Raw genomic sequence first — 19,749 nt, forward strand, 5'->3', positions numbered from 1 at the left:
TTTATACTTCAGATTCACTACATTTTAGAGGCAAATATTGTACTTTTCCTCCACTACAACTTACTAACTTTGCAGATTACATGCTGCATTAGAGTTAAATTATTAAATTATATAGGCAATCAAACAAACAAACAAACAAAAAACCCACTACCGATAACTGAATAATGCAGACTTGACACCTACAGTATACACGGTATGTACATGTAAATATGATCCACTGGTTCACTCTGCACCGCGGTCACCCAGTCACCCACACTGCTGGTATCTTCCCTTTTTTAAAAAAAATAAAAAAATAAAAATACTTGATGCTTAACTAAATTTTTGCAAGAAAATTATGATGGAGATTTACATAAGGAGCAATTTGTAAAGCATGCCCAGAATTTTTGTTCAAAACATAAAATGAAATTAACCACCATTATAGACATGATGTGAAGAAGCAACAGTGTTGAGGTTATGTCAAAGACGTTTACTGAAGTAAAATAAGTAAGTCACATTAGTAACATTTTTGTCTTTGTCAAAACTGGTTCAACTGTTTTTGGGCCTGATCTTCCTGCAACCTTTCTTACAACTGATTGGCTGTGCTGATTGCTGAATGTTTGTGCTGCCCTCTGCTGGCTGCTGGAGGCTCCAGACTGTTTGGCTCATTAAGATATTGCCCTATCTATGTCATCTACATTTGGCAGGTTGAGCACTCCATTTAGGTGCAAGGGTTTTATAGTCCGTGTTCTGTCTGATGGATGTATAGCTCTGTGTATTGTATGTAGATACAATACACAGAGTTTGCCTCAGCTAGCCTTTTCTTGGCTCCTCCAGCTGCTGTTCGTCTCTCCAGCTGTCACAATTCTTGATTGCAACACGACCTCCTGTGGTCAAGCCAATAAAATATTATACAATGTAAATATCTGAACTTTATATGGACAGTATGTGGAAACTATCCGGAGTCAGTTTTGGACTGGTAGCTGCAGACAGAAGCTGCTTTATTGATCCTGAAGAGATTTATCACTGATCAGTGAATCAAGCTGTCTGATGATGCTAATGCCTCTTTACCTCTCTCTCTCTCTCTCTCTCTCTCTCACTCACACACACACACACACACCACTTTATTTAATTAGCTTTACTGCAAAACACACACACACACACACACACAAACACACTTGATAATAAAACAAGTGAAAATACACAAAAAGATCTTTCTGTGCGTGTGTGTGCATGCCTCTCTCTCTCTCTAGCTGTGTGTGTGTGTGTGTGTGTGTGTGCATGCGCGCGTGTGTGTTGGACTCGGTTCACTTCCTGCCAGAGAGAAAAGAGAGAGGGAGGGAGGGCGAACGACAGAGAGACAGATTGAAACCAGACGTTCTCTCTCCCTCCTTCTCTCTCTCTCTCTCTCTCTCTCCCTCTCTCTCTCTCTGTTGCTCTCGCTCTCCCACTGTGAGTCAGTCTGTTGGTTTCCATGCGTCGTCCGTCTGGAATGAACTCAGACTAAAGACTGAAGAGGAGTGAGGGGGAAAGGAGAGAGGAGACCACTGAACAAGAAAAAGAGGCAGAAGAAGAAGAAGAAGGGAAAAGGAAGAAGAAAGAGAAGAGGAGCAGCAGCATCAGAAGGTTTGCACAGACCAAATGTCTCATTCTTATTTTGCTGATTTGTCTGAGATTTTTGTCCTCCCATCAAACACTGCGGTAAAACTCTCAGTACCTCGGTGAACAGCACACAGTATTATGAGTTAGATGTATGCAGAATGATTATCCGTTCTGACTGGAGCATTACTTAAAAGAAGTTTTAATGTGCAGCACAGTTATATAATCTAATGTAAGGTTCATATCTAATAAACCAGTCACATTTGATGAGATAACTGTTGTCAGTTTGTGAAGATTTGTTGTTACCTTTAAGAGAGCATAACACACTGTTGTCATGATCACGGTTTAAAAAATCAGCTGTGATGTCATTAATGTTAAAAGTTGTCTGGATATTTGTTTTAACTAAGGCAGATTATTGTTGTCAGTACAGTAAATCTGTTTTTCTTAAGTTTAATTAAGTTGAAATGATCACATATTGACTGATTCATACACTCCAAAATGTATACTTTCCATCAAATTTCATCACACAAGTTCAATGTAGTTTGAAGTTTCCCATTTCTTCTTTCTTCTTTTTTTTAATGCAAAAGTTTTCTATCATGTTGAATCAATGTGGACAGATTATATAATGTGATCTCATTAAATTAAATAAATGCACTTAAAAATGACTTATACGTAAACCTTTGGACTGTAAAGGAACTTCTACATAAATATAATGTGTTTCTTCAATGTTTATTGCGTATTATATATAAAAGTAATGCATTTCACATTCGTCGGTCATCTAATAAATCACACATCGACTTATGCTCTTTATACACTTTGTCTCAGCATCATAGTAAAACTTTGCATTGATTGGAATCATAAATAGATTAAAACTGTACATCTAACTTAAATTCTTAAAGTTAATGTGTGAGGCAAGTCATTTTTTTAGTGTATGTGACAGCAGGTTCAAACACAGTTTGTCACAACTGATTTCACCATTAAAACTACATTTACAAAATAATACTTTTTTTTAATGATGTAAACAGGTCACATCTTATATAAAACAGTCAGAGCAATCAATACTGGCTACTTCTTTGTCACCTGTGGATAAAGTCCCCAGGCTCCCTTTGAAAATTGCTCAATTTTGTGAGTTGCTGAGCTGGAGGAAACTTTACATACATTGTGAAACTCTGTCTCTGATAAATTCTTAATTATCAAGGCCTTCTTGTAAATTCAGCAGATATTATCTATGAAGACTGTGTATACAATATTGCATCCATTTGCAACATGTACATGTTTATTTGCATATAGAGTGGGGAAGTGAGATCTGATCATAGGTGGTAATTTCAGACGCATGTCAAGACACACTGTATTGCCAGGTGTGACCCGACTGATTGTTTTTCTTGTGTTAGTTGAAATTATCACACTTTTAGTCATTATTCTATTGTTTGAGTAAAACAAACTGAGAAGTATTCAAGCTAATATTCTTTTTAAGACCATAAACACCAAAAAATTATAGCGCGAGAACAAATTGTCCCAATCGGGATTGATCATGGGCAACAAAGAATCAAAACTTTCTCACTTTCCTTCTTTTTGTGAAATACCCACAGGAAGTGTGTTTCACTGACTCAAGCTTAACAGCAACAAACAACATGGATTTATGCACATTTTGAAGTGAACAGATTTGGTTCCATGAATCATCATGTGACTGTATTTTGTTAAAATCTTTGTGTTTTTGTGTCTTCCTAAAGGTCGGAGGTCACTGGCATCAGACTGTGGGAGACAGAAAACAACCTTAAACATGCAGGAGTGACGTACAGGTGAGACACCTGTAGATCAGCTGAGTGTGCTGTCAGAGCTGCTCTGTCTGTTTTAAATATAAATTCCACAGTGACTCTGTCCGACTCATGTTAGATGCAAAGCAGCAGAACTAAAGATAGTTTTACACACGATGCAACTCTCCCTCTGACAGTTTGGTGGGAGAGGGTGTGTTATGCTAGTAGCGGCTACATCAGCCTGTAGCCTGCAGCAGAGGTGAAGAGCAGCTACAGATTCCTGGAGAGCTCACTTTTTTCAACCCTACACCACACCAACAGATTTGTAGTTTATTTTTTTGTATCAACTTTATTTATACAGATATAAGCAGGTAAACATCATTTTCTACAATCACAAACACTCCAGGGGACCAAAGGGTGAAGTAAAGGAAAGATATAAATGAATCAAAAGAAAAGAAAAAATCTATTCAGATAATTGTCTTATAAAACCTTAACCGTAACATGTTTTCATAGCTTGTTTGCCATTTCACAATGTTTACCAAAGTTTTCCCGATTTTTTAAAGTAGTCTGCGGACTTTCTCCACGGAAAGGTTTCTGTTTACTGCTGTTGATGTGTTTGCAGTCACACGTGTATGTTTCCAGTGCTTCAGCTGTCTGCATGTGCATTGGTTCACATATTTATTTGTCATTTTACCACACAAGGTTGTCCAATGAAATGCAGATTGGTGTCATCTTATGCTACACACAGACAAAATCTATAGATTTTTTTATATTGGAGTGTTACAGAGTCCATCAGACCCCCTGCCGGCAGTAAAATGTTTGATATCCAGTCCAATCCGTGCTCTAGGTCAGGAGAACAGCCGTTAGAAAAAGGTCCAGGCTTTTGGGGATGACGTTTATGATGTGCTGGAGACACACACACACTCACACACACACACACACACACACGCACACACACAGAATACAGTTCATCTCTTGTACCCATAAATAAGAGATGAACTGTGATTTCCATGTTTACTAAGCTCTGATTGGCTGCACACATTGGCAGCGACTCAACGTGTGACATCACAGTTTGATGTGTGTGTAAGGCCCTGTTCAGACCTGGTATCAACATCCATCCTAAGGGATCTGATCACAAGTGGTCAGCTCTAACTACAGGTGAGAGTGACACCAAGACACATTGAAGATGTGTTTGAGAGCCGATCACTCAGACCACGTTTGGAGGTGGTCAAAACAAACTTTGTGAAACAGCCACAGAAAATTCTAAGTAATTTATTCCTTCTTTTAAATTCAGCATAATATGCAATACTTTAAGTTGTTTTTGTCCTTGTTTGCTGAGCAAAACGCAAGAACTTTTGGCTTACTTGCCAACTCTAAGGAGAAATGCAATAAACAGTAACCAATATCATACTTCTTTGATGGCTGTGAAGAGTCCCTGAGGAAAAATGTTTAATTTTGTGAGTTGTTGAGGGGAAATTTTATAAACATTGTGAAACAACTGTCTATCATGTGTTCTTGTAAATTTGGCATTAAATGCAGTACTTTCAGTGTCGGTTTGTCGTGACAGTGCTGTTCAAGCCTGTTTGAGCCCAACACTGAGCAGCTGTTTCAACTGATATCACTATTTTCAATGAATAATGCTTAAATAGACATTTTATTGATGTAATCAGGTTAATTCTTACAAATAATGTAAACAATAATCAAAATTGCTTCTTCTTTGTTGCCTGTGGAGAAAGTCTCCAGACTCCCTTAAAACATTGCACCATTTTTTTGCGTTGTTTAGTTTGGACAGACTTCAAAAACATTGTGAAATGCTGTCTCTGACAAATTCTTAATTTTATGGGCCTAAGTTACCTATGAAGATATTTCTTTATTTGTATTATGCACCAGCAATGCACAACACTGACAACCTTTGAGATGATCACACTGATCACTCGGGAGGGATGTTAAAACCAGGTCTGTACAGCCCAAAGTATTCAAATCTTTTACTTCAGACAACCCTTTTACTTGGAACCAGAGCTTGACTCTGAATCTGGACTGGTCTGGCTGCCCACATTGAGTTTCTTCTCTTCAGACTTTTTATTGCTGCCTGCAAGCTTACGTAAGCTGAACGGTTCCTCTGTGCCAGCCTGACACTGTTGCTTCAAAGGAGCCTTTAAACAACTAGAAATCTGCCACGACCTCTCGTCAGATGTTTGGTATTCAACACATGTAGAAATGGAAAACAAGACTCTGCTGGATTTACTGACTGTTCAACAGCTAGCTTAGCATTAGCCTCAATGACTGCACACAGCTCTGCAGACCTCAGCTGCACAAAACCTACAACTCTGAACAAAACCAAGTGACTCCCGAATGTAACTCACATGTTGCCATTGTTAGCACTCTCTACTTCCATGACGTCTGCAAACACATAACAACATGGCAGTAGATGAGTGACATATCAGTGACATAATTGTGGTCGTGCAGATTTAACAAAAGCTGAGACCACTACAGAGCTGTGATTGGCTGAAAACTGTGATGAACTGAATTTAAAGTCTTATTGGAAAGTCTCCTCTTGGCTGCCCACAGGAAATACTTTGCTGTTTATTTTCTTCTTCGGTGGTCGACTCGCATTCCTCCCTTACCCAATATTGGTTGGCTGCGATCCCCAAGGACACACTCTGATTGGATGACTGGATTCAGTCTTCTATTTTCTTTGGAGGAAAGAAAAAAAAAAGCCAAAATCCCCCTGTGAAAACACACACACGCACACGCACACACACACACACACACACACACACACACACACACACACAGAGGAATGTGTTCAGGTCTGTTTGAACCATCACAGCTTCAAATGATTTAACAGATTTAACAGACTGTTTCTGTTGAACTGACTTCAGACTTTAGCGAGTCTGAAGCATCCAGCAGTTGTCAGTGACAGATTAAAAACAGGATGGTCAAAGAGTTGTAGACCAGAAACTCTGGATCCCTCATTTCTGATGCACAAAAGTTGCTTTCATAAACTAGACCGACACATGCAGATACTTTCACATACTTTGATGTTTGTATTGCAGTTTTGACAAGTTTGTTTTGTGAACTTACTTCCACTCCACTACATTTCAAATATTGAAGGAAGCATTGCACTTTTATTCCATTATATTTATTTGATAACTGTACCCGTTATTTGTAGATTGCATGCTGCATATGGTGGCTGTTTGGTGAAACAGGAACGGGGGAGTTGGGTGGTCATACTGGTAATAAACAGTAAAAAGGGTCAGTAGGGCCTATTTCATGTTTTATAAGGCTATACCAAATCAAAACTCTTCTATTATGGAACGCTTTTAGATTTTCAAGACGTCTGGTCACTTTAATGCTGCATCAGAGCCATAGCGATTACTTTAATACTTAAATACATTTAATATCAGATACCTTAATACTTTTACTCAAGTACTATTTGTATGAGTAACTTTCAGTTTTATCAAAGTAATATTTTAACACAATATCTTTACTTTTACACAAGTATGGGTTCAAAACACCTTCAGTCTTACCCTCCTCCAAGTGGATCAATGACCCAACACAGTGGGCAGACATCTCTGAATTAAACTCATTAAACACTGAGAGGTCTGTTTCCATGGGTATCAGGTTGCTGTTTCTACTTTTACAGCATCACATCTTTGATGTATTAGCGAGCTTTAACTTTCCTTATTTATCATTTAATCATAACCCAGCACAGTGGTTCTTACCATTTTAGAGATGAGATACTTCTTAAAGTGCCAAAATGAAAAAAGGATTTGTGTGTGTGTGTGTGTGTGTGTGTGTGTGTCCGATCAGAACTATTTTTTTCCCCACAATATGGCAACCCCTGAGAACCAATGAGCTAGCAAGTAATATGCAGCATCACTGACAAAGGACAGACCATGGGTCATTAAAGGCCGCTCATCCTCTGCTGGTTAGATGAAGCAAAACTTTTACTTGTTGTTGTTGTTGTTGTTTGTCAGGATCATCAGCCAATAATGGCGTCAATCAGAGGACGAACAGGAAGTCTGAACGTGCTTCATTTCCTGCTAGGTGAGTATACCAACATGAAGACATCCATCAGGCTTTACAGGTGGACTGACACCTGTCTGTCTGTCTGTCAGCAGGTGCACTCCTGGTGTGTCCTGAAGGGGCTGTCTGTCTGGAGCTGATGCCCTCTTCGTCTGAAGTTCTCAAATCAAACGCCAATTTCACTGTGGTCAGTAAACACCTGTCTGTCTTTGCCCATATCTTATTGTGTCTCCACACATACCTGTCTGACACCACAGTTACCTGTCCCACCTGTCATTGCAGGTGTGTTCAAGTATCTGTTTGTCTCCTCAGGTGTGTTCAGAGAGAAATCAGGTACCCTCCTGTCTCCTCAGGTGTGTTTGGGTTTGGATCAGGTACCTATCTGTCTCTTCAGGTGTGATTAATAGGTCAGGTACCCATCTGTCTCTGCAAAGTTGTTCAGGTAACTGTCTGCCTTCTCAGGTGTGTTAGGAAAGGAGACAGGTACCTGTCTGTCTCCTCAGGTGTGTTTGAAATTGGCTTAGGTATCCATCTGTCTTTTAGGTTTGTTTGGGATCAGTCAGGTACTTGTCTTTCTCTTATGGTGTTTTCAGCGTTGGTCAGGTACGTGGTTGTCTCTGCAGGTATATTTTGGGTTGGTTCAGGTACCTGTCCGCCTCCTCATGTGGGTTCAGGGTTGGATCATGTACCTGTCTATCTTCGCAGGTGTGTTTAGGGTTGGATTAGATACCTCTCTGTCTATTCAGTCAAGTACCTGTCTGCCTCTGCAGGTTTGGTTCAGGTGACTGTCTATCTCTTCTGGTGTGTTCACAATGGAGTATGGTACCTGTCTTTCTCCTTAGGTGTGTGTTCAAGTACCTCAGGACTTTGAGGTGGATGGGGCTGGTGAAGGTACCTGTCTGTCTCTACAGGTGTGTTCAGGGTTGGATCATTACCTGTCTGTTTTCAGAAGTCAGGTACCTGTTTGTATCCTCAAAATATATTTGGGGTTGGTTCAGGTACCTGTCTGTGTCTTCTGTTGTATTCAGGTTTGAATCCGGTACCTTTTTTGTCCCCTCAGGTGTGTCTTGGTTCAGTTTAGGTACCTGTCTGTCTCAAATGGGGTTGGCTCTGGTACTTGTTTGTCTAAAAGGTTTATCAAGGCTCTACAAGGTACTCTGTCTCTTCAGGTGTGTTCAGGTACCCATCTGTCTCTACAGGTGTGTTTAGGTACCTGCCTGTCTCTACAGGTGCGTTTAGGTATCTGCCTGTCTCTACAGGTGTGTTTAGGTACCTGTCTGTCTCTACAGGTGCGTTTAGGTATCTGCCTGTCTCTACAGGTGTGTTTAGGTACCTGTCTGTCTCCTCAGGTGTGTTTAGGTACCCATCTGTCTCTACAGGTGTATTTAGGTACCTGCCTGTCTCTACATGTGTGTTTAGGTACCTGTCTGTCTCCTCAGGTGTGTTCAGGTACCTATCTGTCTCTTCAGGTGTGTCCAGGTCCCTGTCTGTCTCCTCATGTGGGTTCAGGGTTGGATCATGTGCCCATCTATCTTCTCAGGTGTGTTTAGGGTTGGCTTAGGTACCTCTCTGTCTCCTCAGGTGTTCAGGGTTGGTTCAGGTACATGTGTGTCTCTCCAGGTGTGTTCAGGCTGGAGTCAGGTGACATGGCGGTTACCTACGGATACGTTGGTGGACGGGGTTGTTGTGGAGAATCAGGGCTCCAGCAGTGTCCTGCAGCTCTCTAACGCCACCTGGAAGAATTCTGGGAGATACACATGTGAAGAGCCTTCATCCCATCAGAGCAGAGATATCGACATCTTCATACCTGGTCAAGGTGATGATGATGAAATTGCTCATATATTGATCATATCTTGTGAGACCTTTACCTCCTGATGTTTCAATCCTACTTGTCCCCTATTTCAGGCCCAGAGGAATGGTTTGTTCCCCTGGGTCCAGGTGTGGTCATGAAGGAGGCAGAGGAAGATACCATCCCCTGTGTGGTGTCCGACCCACAGCTCAACGTCTCGCTGTACGAACGTCCCGGCAGGAAACTTATTACCGGGACAAAGTACGAGCCGGGCCGCGGTTTCACGGGTCGTCTGAATGACACATCATACGTGTGCTTGGCCGCCCGTGGGGGCGAGGAGAGAGAGTCACAGGTGTACTATGTCTTCAGCATCATCGGTGAGGGGATTATTCTATAATAAGAAGAAGTTAACTTAGCTAAAGGGTCTGAATCATCACTTCACATGTAAAATGTTTGTTCCAGGAAAGAATTTGGTACAATTTTAAGGCCTTCCTGATCAATTTTAGAGAAAATATGCACGTTGGAAAGTTTCCATTTGGTTATTAACCATTACAAAATGTCCTGCTCAAATTTAATGGGGTGTGGCAATCTTGCTGTGCAGGAATACAGAAGTGCTAAAGGATGTGAAAGAAGAATAATTTTGGGCAAAGCAAAAACATCAACAGCTTTTGGAGGTTCCCCATTTTTATCTCAACCACACACCTGCCACATGCAAGTTTCTATGGTCATAATGGGGGGCAGTGGCAGCCTAACCCTAATCCTATCTCAGAACTGGCAGCCGCGGTTTTAGAGAGAGGCCGGCAAATTGGGGGGTCTGTTTTTGTCCGCCGATATTCCGCCATGGAGGGTAGACTTATTTCCGCCTCGCCTGCTATCATAAAAAAGGCGGCAATGTGCCGGCCTCTGCGTGAGGTGGGCGGAGGTGTCAGTGACCTGCACTGTTGTGCGACCCACAGCCGGGGAGTTTTAAAACCAAGAAACAGCTGATCACAGCAGTCAGTTCATCTTTCATCCGCAGATATTAAGATGAGCAACTGGACAGCCGCTGAGATCCAGGAGATGCTAGCATCTCCTCGGTCTCTGTAGCTGTTTGGTTGTGTTAGCTTGTTGTTGTGTCGGCAAGCTAAGACCGGTCGCTACTTTCAAATTAAAAGCCCCCCACTAAGAACCCAGTTCTAAACTCCAATAGGGTGCAATGTGAAGCTCTTATTTTGAAGATAAATTAGTTGTCAACTGTTCACAGCCGAACTTCGAGCTTCACGTCACGTCACATCTTTTCTGTGTTATCATGTTTGATTCAGGAGATATGATGTAAAATACACAATTCAGTTTTTGTCAGAAAGTAAAATGGCCGCCATGTGGTGTTTTTGCTATGGCTCAATCTCTGAAAATGTTCGGGACCTCAAATTATGTAACTGTACCAAGTTTGATGCTTTTATTAAGAAAAGAATGATTCACCTCAAATTTGTCGCATATCAGCTGGACTATAGTGAATAACTACCTAAAGCTAACTCCGCGTTCAAAAAACTCGGAACTCAAACATTATCAGCCTCCGACAGAAGGAAACATACTTGAAAAAGTACAATGGAAAGCTATAAAAAGTCCTAATTCCTGGGACTCTGGACAAATCCATCTATCTCCACTTCATGAGGGAATAGATTATTTAGATAAACTAAAACTAGACAAGCAAAACAAGAAAGGACCTCTCACGATTTTCACATTTTCAGTGGCCACTATAAGGGAGAGAGGGGAATTCAGTTGTTTGCAATATGGAACCTCACCACTATTTGTTACTATTTTTAGATCAGATTAAATTTGGTGAGTTTACCCATGAGGTCCATTAGTTTAGATTTAACCAAATAGATTACATTATTGTCTTTCTCTCCACCTGTCTGTCTCTCAGTTCCAAAGGTGATGGAGGTGGAACTGACAGTGTCCAGCAGTGTGTTGAAGCAGGGGGAGGCTCTGACTGTAAACTGCACTGTCAAAGACACTGAGATGGTATTCTTCTCCTGGGACTTCCCTCGCAAACAGGTACCTGTCTCATCTCTTCATCTGCCTATCTGTCTGAACCGTGAGTCATCAAACTGTATTGCCTCATAGTTTTTCAAAATAAAAATGTTGAAGTTTATCTCTTGTGTTGCTTCAGGAAATCGAGCCTCTGACCGACTTTCTGCCCAATCGGATCCGCTCCTTCCTTAACATCTCCGAGGCAACAGTGGAAGATTCTGGTAGGAAACTAAGGAAATATCTGGGACTACCTGTTTTGTTTTTCATAATGCTATCTTTACTGATAAACAGCAAAGTCATTTGTTATAATTATTAGTAAATATGGTAATTTTGAATTAACTGTTTTGTTTTTTTTGGTTTTTGGGTAACCAAAGCGATGGGAATGTGTATGTTTCTGTGTTTCCTGTAGGTGTGTATGTGTGTATGGTTAAGGAGACAATGCAGGAGCAAACTGTGACGAAAAACATCACATTGAGAGTACTGGGTGAGTACACACACACACACACACGCACGCATGCACGCACGCACGCACGCACGCACGCACGCACGAACACATGCGTTAACTCTCTCTCTCTCTCTCTCTCTCTCTCTCTCTCTCTCTCTCTCTCTCCATCTCTATCTCTCTCTGTCTCTCTGCAGATCAAGGTTATGTCTACCTGTGGTCTTCAGGTGAAACCAATGTATCATCTCTCCTTCATCACACGGTGGAGTTCAGTGTGGAAGTCGATGCCCACCCTGCCCCCACTGTCCTCTGGACCAAAGACAACCAGACCATCGCCACGGACACCACCTCCATCACCACCAGACACCTGACAGGAAGCAGGTAGATCAAAGGTCATCTTTAGAGTTCAAGAGGAAACCTTTTTGTCTGTCTGATTGTTTGATTGATTGATTGATTGATTGATTGATTGAATGATTGATTGGCGTGCAGGTATTTGAGCACACTGACGCTGGTTCGAGTCCAGATGGATCAGACTGGAAGTTACACAGCAACTGCTTCCAACGATGACGACGTTGAGGAGGTCATCTTCAAGCTGGAGGTCAAAGGTCAGATAAAGAGAGAGAGACAAGATGATAGACAGGCTTCACATAACATGTGTGTGAGTTAATCTGTGTTTGTGTGTTTATCTGTGTGTGTTCTCCTGTGTGTGTGCAGCGCCCCCCAGGATCACATCTCTGTCAGAGGTCGGCAGTAAGGCAGTGCAGTGTGTCAGTGAGGGAGCTCCGCCCCCATCTATCACCTGGTACACCTGTCAGAGCTCACACAGGTAAGCACACACACGCACACATGCACACACAGGGGACAGACCTAATGCTTTCATAGTAACCATGTTTGTCTCCTGCAGGTGCAATAATTTGACAGGTGGCTGGAGAAGTCTATCAGCCTCGGAGGGCAGGGCTCTGCTGGGGAACATCACTGAAGTGGAGGAGAGAGGAGTTACTAAGGTAACCAGTGATGTCATCAGCGTGATGTCATCAGTTCGGGAGGAGACACTAAAGTGTCATATGAAGATGATTGACAGCTGTGTATGTGTGTGTGTGTGTGTGTGTGTGTCACCTGTGCAGGTACGCAGTGTGTTGACTTTGCAGAGTCTCAGCTCTCTGTCAGCTGTTCGCTGTGAGGCAAAAAACTCTGCAGGACGAAGAGCCAGAGACCTGCGAATAGTGTCCAGCTGTATGTATTAATACTGCAATACTACTGTAATAATGTACAGTCTTAATTTGTGTTCTTGACAGAATGTCTCTCTCTGTGTTTCCCATCTCTCTGCCTGTCGCTCTGTTTACCTGTCTCTCTTTTTCTTCCTCCCTGCCTTTCTCTCTCGGACTGCCTGTCCGTCTGTTGCTGTCTGCTTTTATCTCTCCCTTCGTCTCGCTCTCTGCCTGTCTCCAGCTCTCCTGTCTCAGGTCGCAGTGTTGGCAGCAGTTCTGGTTCTGGTCATCCTCGCTGTCATCTTCCTCATCATTCTCATTCTCCTCTGGAGAAAAGTCAGTATCCAGTGTAGTATTTCTGATAATATTAACTGCAGTTTTAGTTGTACAGTCGTGGCCAGCAGTGTAAAAATAGAACTGCAGCACTGGTTGTATTTGTTTTGTTAGAAACCTCGTTATGAAGTTCGTTGGAAGGTGATCGAGTCAGTGAGTCCTGACGGACAGCAGTACACCTACCTTGACCCCGCCCACCTGCCCTACAACTCCACCTGGGAAGTTCCACGAGACAACATAGTGATTGGTAATACTTTGCTTTTTCAAAATAACTGACTCATATTTGGTCTTGTAAGAAAACATAAATTTTCTCAACCTGTCAACCACAATGACCCCATCCATCTCTCTATCTGTCTCTCTGCCTGTCTCTCTCTCCAGGTCAGGTGTTGGGTTCAGGTGCATTTGGTCGTGTTGTTGAGGCAACCGTCTCTGGTCTGCTTCACTCTCATTCATCAACTAAAGTAGCCATCAAGATGGTGAAACGTACGTACATGTCCGTCTGTCTATCAGTCTGTCTGTCTGTCATTCTGATTGATTATTGATATTATCATTGCAGGCCTGATATCAATAAAATGAGAAAAAAAAGTGTTTTTGTGTTTGTGGCTTCAGCCAACAGTGGGGCAGTTCAGTCTCTGATGTCAGAGTTGAAGGTTTTGGTTCATCTCGGTCCACACCTGAATGTCGTCAACCTGCTAGGAGCTTGCACAAGAGGAGGTGAACCCTTAAATCTTGATTTAATCCTCACTTAATCCTGCTCTGATTCTAAACTAATACTGATTTAATCCTCACTTAATACTGCTCTGATTCTAAACTAATACTGACTTAATCCTAACTTAATCCTGCTCTGATTCTAAACTAATACTGACTTAATCCTAACTTAATCCTGCTCTGATTCTAAACTAATACTGACTTAATCCTAACTTAATCCTGCTCTGATTCTGCTCTGACTCTAAACTAATACCGACTTAATCCTCACTTAATCCTGCTCTGATTCTAAATTTATACTGATTTAATTTTTACTTAATCCTCATCTAAACTAAACCTGATCTGAACTACTTTATTCTGATCCTAAACTGAATCCTAGTCTGTTTCTAAGAGTATTTTAGACTAATCCTGATTTAACCCTGATTTATCTGAACTAAATCTGAACCATCTCACTCATTGTTTCTGTGTGTCAGTATGACACATGAAATCAGATTTGAATCCTGCTGCTGTTCTTTGCTCACATGTTACTCCTTCAAAATAAAAGCCCTCCATGATGATAAGTTTAATGCTTTAATGCTTCATCTGAAAATAATTAGTTTAAACTTATTGTAAATTCAATGATATTACTGTTGTCATAGTTACCTGCGGGTACACAAACTACACACCTGAACTCAGACCAGGTGTACTGACAGGATTATTCCATTTGGAGGGAATCTAAAAACTGGATTAAAGTAGCCTATTAGTGATTCTGTCTCAGACATTTGCTGTTTGCATAACAATTTGAACAGTCGGAATAATAATAATGATAATAATAATAATAATAATAACAATAATGTTTGTGTGTTTGTCTGTCCAGGTCCTGTCCATCTGATCACTGAGTTCTGTCGTCATGGGGACTTGGTGAACTACCTGCAAAGGAACAAACACACCTTCTTACAGAGGGACACGCACACCAAGAGGTCAACACACACACACACACACACACACACACAGCGACTTCAGGTAACATTTTACAAAGTGTCTCACTGTGTTAAATACTGTTCGAGGGAAATGCAATGGTCATTTTTATCACCATTCGTTCAAAATTAACTATTAACTGTGATGATTTCCACTATTCTACCATGTTGATATGAGTTGCTATTTCTCTGAATTTGACTGTGTGTCTTTCGTCCTGCAGTGACAGTGATGGAGGTTACATGGACATGAATAAGGAGGAAAGCGCTCAGTACGTCGCCATGAAGGAGCTCAGCTATGCCGACATCGAACCTGCGGTGTACGAGACACCTTACACAGCGCCAGGTGATACATATGGTATACTGTGTATAAACACTGCCTCTCTATAATGTGAATACATTGATAACATTTGGTGATTCCATTTAATTGTAAGAGTAACAATCAAAAACAGACTATATCAGGAAATATAAAAGCTTCATTATTAGAATCTCATAAATAAATTATGTCTTAGTTTCTCTCTCAGTCTTAAAATGTTAGATTTATGATTTGTTATTTATAAACATGAATTGTGACAAAATGATATGACGAAAACAGTTAAGTGAAAACTGAATATTTATTCTACTTTTCTATTCTGACTTCTGACTTGATTCGACAGTCAAAATCATGACTTCATATGCCAATTCTGATTTTATTTAAAACTGTAATTTCATCCTCTAAATAAGAAATGTAACTCATAATTGTAATCAAAATGTTATAAAAGTTAATTCATCCTCAGAATATTAAATTTAGTCATTTGCATTGTATGGTACGTGTGGTCACAGGTAAGACAAAGTTTTCATCTGTCAGCCTCAGTGACTCGTCCTCTCATTCTATTTCAGACCAGCAGGAAGAGTCGCTCCTCCTCAGTGACTCTCCTCTCCTGTCTCTCCATGACCTCCTCAGCTTCTCCTTCCAGGTCTCAAAGGCTATGGACTTCCTCTCCACCAGAAACGTACGATCACCCATCAATCACTGATCAATTCATCATTCATCCATGACTGTTACTGTTTCAAGAACTTGGATTAACGCTCACATTGTGTGTCCTACAGTGCGTCCACAGAGACCTGGCAGCGAGGAACGTCCTGGTCTGTGAGGGGAAGCTGGTGAAGGTTGGTGACTTTGGTTTGGCCAGAGACCTGATGAAGGATCAGGACTACATCGCCAGAGGAAATGTCAGTATAAATTGATTAATAAAATTGTTATAATTGACATTAGCTTAAAGTGTTTTTAAACTGATAGACCTGGAAAACTGTAACTTCATCCTTTTAATGTGTGCTTTTAATTTCTTAGAGCTTCCTGCCAGTGAAGTGGATGTCTCCAGAGAGTATTTTCCAGAACATTTACAGCTGTCAGAGTGACGTCTGGTCCTATGGAGTCTTACTATGGGAAATTTTCTCTCTGGGTGAGCTGGTCTAAACCAATATACATCTATAGACACCAGTTTGTACGGCTCCATCAGTGCAGTATATTGTGTGTCCCAGGTGGGAGCCCGTACCCTGACCTCCCTATGACCCAGGAGTTTTACTCTGCTCTGAAGAGAGGATACAGAATGAGTCGACCTGACCACGCTCCTCACAACATGTATGACACACAGGTCACCATCACATGTTTTACATGTTTTACACATGTCAGGATGAAGCCCTGCTTCTGTTGCTGTATACCAGAGTTGTTCAGATACCTTCAAACAGCAACTTTTCTTTTACAACGAGACATTTGTTTCCTTGAATCCACTAATCCGGCTGCTCAACCTAAACTCTTACCAGACTAGTATACAAAAATTCACAGTGTGATTGTTTCAACACACAATAGTTTTGATTTCAGTTACCTATGGAAATCATGGGATATGGTGGGGAAGAGAAAGAAATCATGGTTTGAGTTACAAGTGCTATCAAAACCTTGTCCTTTGTCTTTTTCATACTTAAAATCTGAAAACGATGATCTTTTACAAAACCTAACCAAGTAGTTCTTGTACAGAAACCAAAACTGTGACTATTCTTAACGTAGCTCATTGAAGCTCGTTTCTGACCATGTTGTCTGCAACAAGCATATCTTGATTTTAGAGGTGTTCCTCTGTGAGCCTCTCAACACCGTTCTCTGTAAATGTCCGTGGAGATGTTTATGTTTATCAGCAGAGAAGCATAGCTTCAACACAACTCTGATGAGTTCATTAATGTCTGACATTTTGTCTTTAAACATGTCCGGCTCTTCTGACAGTGTGCTCTGTCTTCAGTTTTGATCTGATGAAACAGTGTTGGGAGGAAAAACCTCAGTCCAGACCTTCTTTCTCCTCACTGGTCGTGTCCGTGGGAAACATGTTGACTGACGACTATCAAAAGGTACCAAATCAATTTCTTGTGTCTAATCCTGCTGGAGATTCTCTGAAAGAAGAAACGATTCCAATGGTTTAAAACTCACAAAAATAACCTCCATCATAGAAAGTCACATCTGTAACTGCTCATTGTTTCCTGAAGACTCTTTAGTCTGATGTTTTTTAGTTCATGTGATTTTTTTAGAACCACACACAGAACCAGAACACATTCACCTCTCTGTTCCTGCTTCGGTTCATGCAGTCAGTAACTGTTGTTGGTGTTGTTGTTGTTGTGTGTCAGCGTTACCTCCAGCTGACTGAGAACTTCCTGAAAGGTGAAAATCCAGCTGTTGTTCGATCCAGAATGAGTTCATCACGAGCTGCTGAAGATCAAACAAACATTCTGGCAGACATGAACGGTCAGATCCATGATAACATACAGATAAATGTACTGAAAGCTAAACTCAACAGGTTTGACACTCAACTTCCTCAATGTTGTTAACAGGAGGTCCCACCCCTCAGGAGAACGTTTACCTCTTGGAGGTGGAGCCTGTGGAGGACGGCCCCTCCCATGGCACTTACATAATCCCCATTACTGACATTACCATAGAAACCAGTAACGGCGCTGCGCTGGACGCAGTCAGGTATGAACATTGAATGGTCTCCTGAAAGAACCTTTAAACCCAATTAATATTTAATAAATACAACGTGTGAACTAAATTGTATTATGTTATGTTGTGTTAAGTTATGTTATCTTCTATGTGTTTTGTCATGTTTTGCTATGTTATGTTATGTTATGTTGGTTGTGTTGTATTGTGTTGTGTTATTGTTTAATTGTGTTATGGTACACTAAACACATATTTAATGATAACTGTCAAAACAAAATTTCCCATAATCCGCTTTGTCTTTATCCAGAATATTACATTAATAAGCACACTGTGTCCAAGTGACTGTAAGTTGTTTTTGACAAGCAGCAGTTAGTTGTGTTTTTAAAAGCATGTTTTAGTTTTGGCCTCTCATGATTAACTTAAAACTTTTTTAAAGACTCTATTTCCTGCAAGGCCGCCATATTTGGATTCTGAAAGATTCAGAAGTTGAGAAATGGGTTAAAAATCAAGTTGAACACATCGTCAGAACATCAGGACGTGTTTTGAAACATTGCAGGTTGATTATCTTTTGGACAAGTTAATGGTGTTCCTCTATGACAGATTGTATGCTCACTGACACAAACTGAGGCTTGGTTTACTTCAGCATACTGTCCATTTCGCATATGTAGCATGTCGCAAATGCAAATGCAGGATGATATAGTGTTGTTTTCGTTTGTGTTGTCTTGTTTGAATGAATGTGCATTTCATGGCCCAGCTGCTGTTTTTATCAACAGGCCCAATATGTTCACTCTGTTGGCTTACAGAACCCTCTGGTGGCTGCTTCAAGTATCCCATTTTTAACTGAGCTATGTGTTATATTGGCATTGAGGGTTATATTACCTCATCTGTGGTCTTTTCCTTTAAAGAAAATAAAAATAATAACGATGATGTTGATTTCTCTCCTCTGCAGCCCTCAGCTGTCAGAATCTCAGGACATAGCGGGAGCACAGGAAGTGAAAACATCAGAGGAGAAACAAGAAATTGAGGCGCCTCCTGCTCCAGAGGAGGAGAGCTGCCTGTGAAGAGTTCAGCTGCCTTTCAGACCGGATGGAGGGTTTAATTAATAATGAGGTATCTGGCAGATTCATCCATCCAGGCAACACAGAGGGCTGTAACACCCTTTGATATCTTCCACACCCTCCCGCAGCTGGATCATTCATTCATAAGGACAACATCATCACAAGACAGTGCCAAGGTTCTGCTGAGCAAGGCAGTCAATATTGTTTTGTTTTTTTACCCAGTGTTGACTGTAAGGCTGCCAAAGGAAATGTGTTTTCTTTTAAATGTTTTTTTTAAATCACATTTGTTTCAATATTCCTGTTGAAATGTTACAGAGTTGTGTTTACAGTAAACTGCGCAGATTTATAACTATAATATTCAGTTTTATATTCCTCATGTATTCATATTATTCTGTAGTGTCTGTATTATATCTGAACTATTATCTGCTTCGTGTTTATTCAAACTGCTCTGAATCATCTCAGAACTGAAGCTCTTTATCTAAATAAATATAAAAATCAAATTTAACAGTTCACTTCTTTGTTTTTTATATCAAACTCCAGTCAAGCTTCACTTTTGTTGTTTTCATCAGTGATCAAAACATTTTGTTTTCTCAGAAGAGGAAGAGGAATGGGGCCATATGTGATCTAATCCATTAATCTATTTAAACCTTTTCTTTAAAGTCAGAATGCTGAGGGGATCTTTTTCCCCAAATTCTGCCTCATAAGAAAAAAAATATGAATTCCGAGAAGAAAAAGTATCTATGTCACTCCAACAGGAAGTGGTGTTTCACTCAGTTGGGGCTCCAGTGGCGCCGCCCCGACTCCAATCTGTCTGACTGTGCCACCATCGGGCAGTGCTTTTTTTATACTTCTGCTGTAATGTGGAACTTCAGAAAAGTGCTGAATGTCAGAAAAAAATGTTTCCTCACACAGAAACTCAAGCTGACTCACTTTAATT

General features: G+C 40.9%; 1 protein-coding gene across 6 annotated transcripts; it reads left to right on the forward strand.

Moving 5' to 3' along the window:
* The first annotated feature begins 1,414 nt into the window (after positions 1–1,414).
* Positions 1,415–19,317, forward strand: LOC115594263 (platelet-derived growth factor receptor beta-like). Of its 6 annotated transcripts, none has more exons than XM_030438218.1 (28): positions 1,417–1,602; positions 3,306–3,374; positions 7,310–7,379; positions 7,451–7,545; positions 8,940–9,174; positions 9,264–9,524; positions 11,051–11,181; positions 11,297–11,378; positions 11,567–11,641; positions 11,797–11,980; positions 12,089–12,204; positions 12,314–12,425; positions 12,504–12,603; positions 12,724–12,832; positions 13,049–13,143; positions 13,255–13,387; positions 13,519–13,623; positions 13,750–13,854; positions 14,702–14,804; positions 15,023–15,144; positions 15,678–15,790; positions 15,888–16,010; positions 16,129–16,240; positions 16,320–16,419; positions 17,069–17,174; positions 17,448–17,565; positions 17,652–17,790; positions 18,704–19,317. In XM_030438218.1, exons 3-28 carry the CDS (start codon positions 7,325–7,327, stop codon positions 18,813–18,815), a joined length of 3,141 nt encoding a protein of 1,046 aa, XP_030294078.1. In that variant the 5' UTR covers positions 1,417–1,602; positions 3,306–3,374; positions 7,310–7,324; the 3' UTR covers positions 18,816–19,317. The 6 variants fall into 6 exon arrangements, 5 of the variants coding, with proteins under 5 accessions (XP_030294078.1, XP_030294079.1, XP_030294080.1 ...); XM_030438219.1 differs by having other exon boundaries at positions 7,454–7,545; XM_030438220.1 differs by having other exon boundaries at positions 1,418–1,602; positions 8,979–9,174.
* The last annotated feature ends 432 nt before the right edge of the window (positions 19,318–19,749 follow it).

This window comes from Sparus aurata, chromosome 13, assembly GCF_900880675.1.
Source record: "Sparus aurata chromosome 13, fSpaAur1.1, whole genome shotgun sequence".
Classification (NCBI taxonomy): domain Eukaryota; kingdom Metazoa; phylum Chordata; class Actinopteri; order Spariformes; family Sparidae; genus Sparus; species Sparus aurata.